The sequence below is a fragment of the Sesamum indicum genome, unplaced genomic scaffold (assembly GCF_000512975.1).
Source record: "Sesamum indicum cultivar Zhongzhi No. 13 unplaced genomic scaffold, S_indicum_v1.0 scaffold00256, whole genome shotgun sequence".
Classification (NCBI taxonomy): Eukaryota; Viridiplantae; Streptophyta; class Magnoliopsida; order Lamiales; family Pedaliaceae; genus Sesamum; species Sesamum indicum.
The window spans coordinates 48,155-57,360 of NW_011628150.1; the positions used below are offsets into that span (position 1 = coordinate 48,155).

The 9,206-nt window shown below is 44.7% G+C and overlaps 2 protein-coding genes and 1 pseudogene across 2 annotated transcripts; 2 read left to right on the plus strand and 1 right to left on the minus strand.

Moving 5' to 3' along the window:
- Positions 1-4,259, plus strand: part of LOC105179972 — an 18,996-nt pseudogene extending 14,737 nt beyond the window's left edge.
- A 163-nt stretch (positions 4,260-4,422) lies between these two features.
- On the plus strand, positions 4,423-5,697 carry LOC110011428. The gene is made up of 3 exons (XM_020691502.1): positions 4,423-4,533; positions 4,649-5,022; positions 5,096-5,697. Exons 1-3 carry the CDS (start codon positions 4,479-4,481, stop codon positions 5,543-5,545), a joined length of 879 nt encoding a protein of 292 aa, XP_020547161.1. The 5' UTR covers positions 4,423-4,478; the 3' UTR covers positions 5,546-5,697.
- A 1,218-nt stretch (positions 5,698-6,915) lies between these two features.
- Positions 6,916-9,063, minus strand: LOC105179973. Its single transcript, XM_011103636.1, has one exon. It carries the CDS (start codon positions 9,061-9,063, stop codon positions 6,916-6,918), a length of 2,148 nt encoding a protein of 715 aa, XP_011101938.1.
- Between the last annotated feature and the right edge of the window lie 143 nt (positions 9,064-9,206).

The window sequence follows — 9,206 nt, forward strand, 5'->3', positions numbered from 1 at the left end:
GGGAATGGGGTATAATTATTATTTTTTAATTTTTTTTATAAATTATAATTATATGTATTATAAATATATGTTAAAAATTATAAATTAAAATAATTATATATTAATAAGCCTAGTTGACCGGTTTGACTAGAAGGGTATTTTAGTCATTGTTTCTAAAAAAATATATTCAAATTGACCAGGGGGCGGTGTGATTATTTATTGATAACCTAGGGGTGATTTTTGATATTAAAAATTTCATAAGGGGGTTTTTGATATTTTGTTATATCACAGGGGGGCAAAATGGATTTAACCCGAAAAAAATGGTATATTCTTTATAATAAAAAAGCTGAATTTATGCAGAATGTCTCGAGGTGTGGGACGATGAGGTTCTTAATGTCTTTTGGTTCTTGATTTTGTTCAAGAATTTATTTTACAATCAGACTCTTTCATTTAATAGCCTCAATGAATTGTAGGCCAAAATCTTTAGTTAGAAGAGCATGTGAACCAAATTGCAATTCAGCCATATGTTCTCTAAAATGGGTCAAATCCAATCCAAGAAATAGGAAAACTTTTGGTTTGAATACTAGGCCTTTACACAAGCTAAGGTGCATGACAAACTTCAAGGCAGTTGCTCCATGCCATTTTGCACACGGTGCGCCCAAGCGGTTAAATGCTACCCCCCCCAACTAATACAAAGGGGCCCAGGGCAGGCGTCAAGAGTGCCTTTCCTCCTTGCACAAGTTTTCTGTATGCCTCAAGTTGATGTCCGAGGCTAGATAGTTATCAATCATTACATGTTTATCTGATTTTCATTCTTTTGCATTTTCTTTCCACACACTTCAGGAATTTATAGCTAATGAAGGTGGTGGAGAGGCACCTTTGGAGGGATCAATCCCGGACATGACATCTTCCACTGAGTGAGGGACTAGTTCTTTGTGTCTCAGTTTGCCCTTTTGTGTTTCAAGGAGACTTATGCTAACATCTATATTGTTTCTTGAGCCTGCTGTAGGTTATATGTAAACCTGCAAAAGATCTACCAGGCTAAGGCTGAGGCTGATTTTCTTGTTATGGAGCAGCGTGTTAGGAAAATCTTAAAAAAAATAGGTAGAGATCCAGATAGCATATCAAAGGCAACCATAAAAACCTTTTGCAGAAATGCACGGAAGCTCAAGGTTATGCTCAAAATTTTTGTCTTCTTCTCTTTGCTTGTCCCAGGTTTAAATCACATAACAGGTTTCTACATGATCAATTCTGCATGTGGGCTGCCCATTCTGTAAATTTACAGTTTATTGCATTTCAAATGTCCTGTGTCTTTTATCCTATTTAAAAGGTTAACATATTATTTTGGCTTATTTTTTGTAAAATCCCAAGTAATGAAATTTTTGTAAAGAAATTTTTATTTATTAAAAATGGCATCCAAGATCAATTATCTTTATCGAAGTTCATGACAAGTGTATCTCTCTTTGGTTTCTATCCCTTTAAAATGTCTTAGGTATGTAGATATAGCTTGATGGAGGATGAGTAAAATTCACCAGTTCAATTGGAGTTACAAAAGTATCTGACCAATGAAGACTACAGGTAGTTTTTCTCTTATGCTGTCAACATCAAGAATTTCATGTGGAGATATCATTTTGGTTTTTCACTATGAGAGTTAGGGGTTCCAAAGTTATGAGAAGGATAATTAAAATCAAAAAGGCATGTCAATATTGTTTGCTGAAGCTTCGCTGCTTGAATTAGTTAACCAATTGTGTGAAGACGTGGTTTTATTACTTGGAATGCCTCACAGTAAGTTCCAAAAGCTGGAATTGCTCATTAGGTGAGAGTTTGACCTAGTGACTGAAACACTCAAAACAACTTTTGGAATTTAATTATAGTTGCAAGTCATAATGGTGTTTGGCAACTTCAATTCAAGATCACTCTGTCAATTGTCATCTTGAAGTTGTTTGGCAACGTAAAGTATAATTGTTTTTGGTTTGTTCAAACACTATAATATGGGTTTTGGAAGTTAAAATTTGAAGCTGTTGGCTAACTCTGGTTTATTTAATCAATTATTTCAAATAAACTTTTACAGAATCAATTACCATCAGAATCAACTAGATGAAAATCAGTTCTTCTATAACCAGTTATTTAAAAGCTGGCCCTAAATCAAGTGCATGTAACTTGGAGTCTGTACCACTCTTTCAAGAAATCAAACTTTGAGAAACAGTACAAAAGTTTACTAGAACAGAGGTTGTGGGCATAAATCGCGCTAGGGTTCTCCTGATTTCTGATTTTCAGATTAGTGAAATGTGTTTTTGTCGGCAGTAGAAATATGTTTTGTTTGTTTTACTTTTAATTTGATAAATTTATTTTAGTATCTTTCTCTTAGTTATTAATTTCAGCTATTATATTTCATGAAAATATAATAAATGTTAGTAACAATTTACTCCAATCATATAAATGATAATCAAATAACTGCATAAGTACTTAACAAATTAGTTCAATTAGTCATTAACTCTTAACAAGTGATATATATTATCATTTTAACTAATCAAGTCGCTTAAAACCAAATGATTAATTTTTGACCAATCGGGTAATTGATAATTTATGATGTGGTTGAGGTTTTTTTGCTAAGGAATAAATCGGGATTTTACCACGACGGATTTTTACACCAGGTGAAATATTATTTCCGCAAAATGTATAATAATCAAGAAGGAGGGGTCTTGTCAATGAATAGTAGTCTCTCATTAAAAAATTAGTATTTTGGTATTTATAGTGGTATGGGAGATTGTATGGTGTGATAGGTTTTATGTGCTTATGGTGTGCCTCCTCTACATCCAATTACCTCTTTTGACCTTATAATTTATATATTTTTTTACTAATGTATATCATACAGCCCCCCATTCTCGGACGGAATATGCACTCCGTGGTAGAATATTTTGTGCGAGAGTAACATCAAAAAAGACTAACAACAAGTAATAAATGGGAGTGGGTGGGTGGTTGGGGGCTATTAATTACACTTCCTCCACCTACTTACATGTATTTTGCTTTTTTACATTTGGCTTCATTCTATTTGCAATTTCATTTCCAAACTTCTCTCTACCATGGCTAGTAAAGGTAATTTCCTTAGTTAAATTTTGCTCCTCGTTTCATTTGGTGCATGTGCTTTGCATTTTACTTGGTGAAAAATGTGGGGTGGAGAGGGAGATTGTGAGAGTGACCGACGGACGACGGCATTTCCTACGGAGGGGAGAGCGCGACGAAGGTGGGGGGAGGCGCGAGGTGGGACGTCGAGCCGGGGGGGGGACGCCCCGTCGCCGACTCGAGGCGGGGCCTCGAGGTGGTGGCAGGGGGCGCCTCCCCCAGCTCGAGGCCGTGCCTCGAGCTGGGGGGGCGAGGCCCCCCTTCCAGCTCGAGGCAGCGGTGCCTCGAGCTGGGGGGGCGCGGTTCCCCCTCTCGCTCGGGGCCGTGCCTCGGGCTGGGGTCCCCAGGCGGAGGACTTCGCCTCTAGTGATTTGGCGTCGGGATTTTTTAGGGGGGAGAATTCGAACTTTATTCCGCCTACTGAAAAAGTTTGGGATGATCTTCCTCCGTATTTAGAAGGCTACTCCCCTGACCATATTGCCGCGATTATGAGTTTGCCTAAGTGTCCCTCTTTTGATTCAGGTGAGAATTTAGAGGATTTGTCCGATTTTGAATTGGAATCCACGGATTTTAGGCGTAGCGACCAGTGTGATGATATAGCGTCAGATGGAGCGCCTGGCTCCGAGCGATGTGAGACTGACGATGATGTCGTCAGTGAGAATGAGGAGACTGAAAGCGAAGGGGAGGAAGTTGAAAGCGATAGTGAGGCGGAGATTACCCAAGTGTCCGCCCGGCGGAGCGTAGTTATGGCATTGGGAGTTGACGGGAGACGTTCGGGCGCTGCTGGTCGCCGCGTTCCTCGATGTCGCACGGTGGACATTGGTGCTTGCGATAGTGTTTTGACTAGAGAACAGTTAGCCGGCCTTCGTGTGACTTATAGGGTACCCTCTGCGCATAAGTTTATTCTTCTCTCTCGGGGTCGAAGGATCAGGGATCCTCCTGCTGGGTGTTTTACTGTTTACACTGCTTATTTTGATAACGGATTTTCCATTCCTCCTCATCCCCTCCTTGTCAAGGTGATTCGGAGTTACGGTGTTTGTATTAGCCAACTTACGCCGAATTCGTTTATGTGTTTCGAGGGTTGGCGACGTCGTCTATTAGAGTTGGGGCTTCCGATAACACTAGAAAGTTTTCATGCTGTATGGACCGTCCGCTGAGTGGCGGAAGTGTCTGACTCTTCTGACGATGGGCGGTATTTTTACTTCACTCCGCAGAAGGCTTGTAGGTTTTTGGCCGGGTTTGTCTCTTCCAAGGGGCCTTGGAAGGAAAAATTTTTCTACGTTAGAGATGATGGTTGGGGCTTAGCCTCGGAGTGGAGTAGCTCGCCTATCAAGATCACTCACCGTAAGGAGTTTGGGAAATTGCGTCAGGGGTTTATGGCGGCGGGGTTGTTTAGCTGCTTGGTGGACATCGCCCACTATTCTCCTTCTGGTATTTTTTGTAATTGTTGTACGGCGTTTAAGTTGGTCCGCAATATTTCTTTATGCATTTTGTCTTTTTATGAACTTGGTTCGGATTTTCTTACTCTAAATTTATTGTGTTTCAGGTAAGAAACTCGAGATCGACGCCGTGCGTGCCCGAAAGGCGGCGGTTAGGGAGCAAAAAAGACGTGATCAAGAATCGGCACCGCCACAGGTGGGGAGTTCCGTGTCCGCCACACCTCATGGGGCCTCGACTGGCAGCGGCCATTCTGGTTCACTCCCAGCTCCTATGGTTGGTCCTTCCCCCCCTCCAAAGAGGCAGAGAGGTGCCGTTTCAGCGGCAGAAGGCGATGCTCGTGACGCGGGCATGAGCAAGGCAGGAGGTTCGTCGTCTTACTGGAGCCGCACCCAAGGCGTCGTGCGTGATGAGGATTTAAGTCAGGTGGCGGATCTCTCAGAGGAGCAGATGGATGAGTTGCTAGCTGAGAACATGGCTCGGGTTTGTGTTGTGTGTTTTTCCCAAGTAATTCGCGTGACATTGTAGTTTTGACTGTTTTACTTTAACTTTGCAGGCTTTGGTTGTGTCAACGGCCGCTGCGCATCGACGAGCCACCCAGCTGGCGGAGATACGACGTTTGGAGGCTGTTTTGGAGCAGCGAGAGGGCGATTTTTCCAGACTTAAGGAGGAGAGGGATGAGGCGTTGGGGCATGTGGCCTCTTGGGAGCGTCGCTTTGAGCGGGAGGTTTCCGGCGGGAAGAAATTTTTGGCCTCAGCCTCCGGTGTTGCTTTTGTTTCTAAGACTCAAGAGGAGGCGGTCTCAAAGTTCCAGGAATCGGAGGAGTTTGAGACGATCCTGACTGATAGGGCCGCTCCGATCTATGATGATGCCGTTCGGAGGTGCTGCCGGGTCCTTCGTCAGACCCTTCGCGAGAAGGGCCGAATTGTTGAGGACGACATTAAACTACTTGATCCCGACGTGTCCGAGGGTGAAGAGGAGGTGATAGAAGTTGCCGATGGTTGAGCCCCCCAAGTTCTAGAGCTTCATAGTTTCGTAGTTTTCCTAGTGATATGTAATCGGATTCTTCTGTTTTGTATGACTTTAACTTCTTGCATGTAAGCGACATATGGCATTCGAGTTGGCCGCTTTCGCCTCGCATGAGGCATTTTCGTCCGTGGGCGGTTCTAATTCACGGTTATAGTATTGTATGTAATCGTCTTTCATGTTATCCGTGCTCTATATTTCCTGGTTGAGTTTTTGTCTTCTTTTTTGCAAAGTTTTTTACTTGGGTGTTGCCTCAAGGGATCATTTTGCTCGAGTCCTGGAGTTGGATTTCTGCCAACTTCATTTAGGGAGGGCAAAATTTTTCCGGGACAACATCGTTGGGGGATGGTCTCTGGTGGACTTTCGTTTAGGGGGCCCGGGGCAAGTACTGCCTCGAGGGGGCCTCACGAAATCCTTAGTCCCCTTGTCGAAAAGACTAACTACGACAAGAAAATTAACTTCATTACTAGAGTACGAATTACAAGAGTTTCGCGAGGGGCTACTGGGGGGGGGGGAACATTAAACTTCGACTTCGCCCTCTATTACAACTTGTTCAAAAAGTAACTCTATCTACCCTGACAACCTAACAGTAATACTTCTTCAGATTTTTTATATTCCATGTGCGAGGGATGTTTTTTCCGTCGAGCTATTGCAACTTGTAAGTCCCCGCATTCACCACCTCTATAACTTTGTACGGGCCTTCCCATTTGGGATCCAGCTTTCCAATGGGGCCCGAGGCCTCGGCTTTTCGCAGTACCAGCTCTCCTACTTGTAAGTTTCTTGGTTTGACTCTCGCGTTGTATGCTCTTGCCATTCGAGTCTTGTACATAGCTGCCCGGACTGCGGCTTTCTCTCTGACTTCCTCGACGAAATCCAAGTTCATTCTCAACCCTTGCTCGTTGCAGTTTGGGTTGTAATATTTCACTCGCCAACTAAGCTCTCCTACTTCTGCAGGCACTACGGCGTCTATTCCATACGTCAGGTTGAAAGGGGATTCTCCTGTTGGGTTCCTCGGCGTCGTTCGATATGCCCATAAGACACTTGGGAGCTCGTCCACCCATGCTCCCTTTGCATTGCCTAGACGCGTCTTCAAATGTTGAAGTATCGTCCGATTGGTGACTTCTGTCTGTCCATTCGCTTGGGATTGCTAACTGACGTGAAGAATTGTTTGATCCCCAATCCCTTGCACCAATCCTTAAGTTTGTTTCCAGAAAATTGAGTTCCATTGTCGAAAATTATGCTGCGGGGGATGCCGAAGCGGCATCTGATGTTCTTCCACAGAAACTTAATCACTTCCTTCTCTGATATTTTGGCCAACGGCTCGGCCTCAACCCACTTAGTGAAATAGTCTACTTCCTTTGCCCCGCGGCTTGCGGAAAAGGTCCGACTAGGTCCATGCCCCATTGGTCGAAAGGGCAGGGGCTTTCCAGGGGGCGCATCGGTGCTGCCGGCTGGTGATAAATGTTTCCATGTTCTTGGTACGCCCGGCATCGCCTAACTAGTTCATGTGCGTCGGAGAGCATTGTTGGCCAAAAGAAACCTTGCCTGAGGGCTTTTCCTGCTAGGGCTTTTCCTCCGAGGTGGTTCCCGCAAATTCCCTCGTGTATCTCTCGTAGGACATAATTTCCCTCCTCAGGAGTTAGGCATTTTAAGAGGGGCTGTGAGAAACCACGTTTGTATAACTCTCCGTCCATCATGACAAAGCGGGATGCTTTTCCTCTTAAGGCCTTCGCCTCCTTTTGGTTTTCTGGCACGGCTCCCTTAGTAAGGAAATCGACGATCTCTCCCTTCCAGCTGAGAGGTGTTGGGTCGGCGCACATGACCTCCTCTTTCTCCTCTATCGCGGCTCTTTCTGAAGAGAGAAAGGTGATTTTTCTGTTTCGAATGGCCGCCATCGAACTTGCTAGTTTAGCTAGTTGGTCAGCTACGGCGTTTTCCGTACTCGACACCTGAATAACCGAGGCTTCCTCAAACTTTTCGAGTAGATTTTTTGCTTTCTGTGAATACTTAGCCATCTTTTCATCCCGGGTCTCGAACAAGCCTTGGATTTGGTTGACCACCAACTGTGAGTCGCTATAAATGACAATCTTCCTTGCTCCTGCGGCTAAAGCCAACTCACCTCCTGCTAAGAGCGCCTCGTATTCCGCTTCATTGTTAGATGAGGGATATTCCAGTTTTATCGCATACTCAAACTTATCTCCTTCGGGACTCTCCAACACTATTCCAGCCCCGCTCCCCGTCAATGTTGATGATCCATCGACATGTAGACTCCAAGAAGGCGTAGAGATACCTGCCTCATCATATGCCAACTCTACAATGAAGTCAGCTAGCGTCTGTGCCTTAATGGCTGGTCTTGGCTGGAATTCGACACCAAACTCACTTAGCTCCACAGCCCACTTGACCATTCTTCCGGAGACCTCTGGACTTGCAAGCACTTGCTTTAGGGGGTGATTTGTCAGTACCACTACTTGGTGTGACTGAAAATACGGCCTCAGTTTTCTGGCTGCTGTGATCAAAGAGAGGGCTAGTTTTTCGATTTGGGAGTACCTGGATTCGGCCCCTTGCAGCATCCTGCTAACATAGTACACGGGGTGGTGCTCTCTGTTTTCCTGTCGGACCAAGACCGAGCTAACTGCGTTTCCAGAAATTGCCAAGTAAAGGTAGAGGGTCTCTCCGGTTCTAGGTTTTGTCAATAGAGGCGGCGAAGATAAATACCTCTTCATTCCAGTTTTATACTCAAACTTATCTCCTTCGGGACTCTCCAACACTATTCCAGCCCCGCTCCCCGTCAATGTTGATGATCCATCGACATGACATGTCCAAGAAGGCGTAGAGATACCTGCCTCATCATATGCCAACTCTACAATGAAGTCAGCTAGCGTCTGTGCCTTAATGGCTGGTCTTGGCTGGAATTCGACACCAAACTCACTCAGCTCCACAGCCCACTTGACCATTCTTTCGGAGACCTCTGGACTTGCAAGCACTTGCTTCAGGGGGTGATTTGTCAGTACCACTACTTGGTGTGACTGAAAATACGGCCTCAGTTTTCTGGCTGCTGTGATCAAAGAGAGGGCTAGTTTTTCGATTTGGGAGTACCTGGATTCGGCCCCTTGCAGCATCCTGCTAACATAGTACACGGGGTGGTGCTCTCTGTTTTCCTGTCGGACCAAGACCGAGCTAACTGCGTTTCCAGAAATTGCCAAGTAAAGGTAGAGGGTCTCTCCGGTTCTAGGTTTTGTCAATAGAGGCGGCGAAGATAAATACCTCTTCAGCGCATCAAATGCTTCTTGGCTAGATTTGTCCCACTCAAATTTTGCCGCACCGCGAAGTATTTTGAAGAAGTGTAGTCCCTTATCCGCAGACCGCGAGATGAATCTATTTAGGGAAGCCAGTTTTCCGGCGAGCTTTTGCACCTCTTTGATTGACTTGGGAGGGCGCATATTCATGATAGCGCTGATTTTCTCGGGGTTCGCCTCTATACCTCTCTCGGAGATCATGTAACCGAGGAATTTTCCCCCTCGCACCCATAAACAACAGTGACAACAATCATCTCATGAGGTGCACGAGTAGTAACATGACAGTGGATAAATTGAGTACCACATTCAACCACATCAACATCAACAAAATTATCATCCCAGGC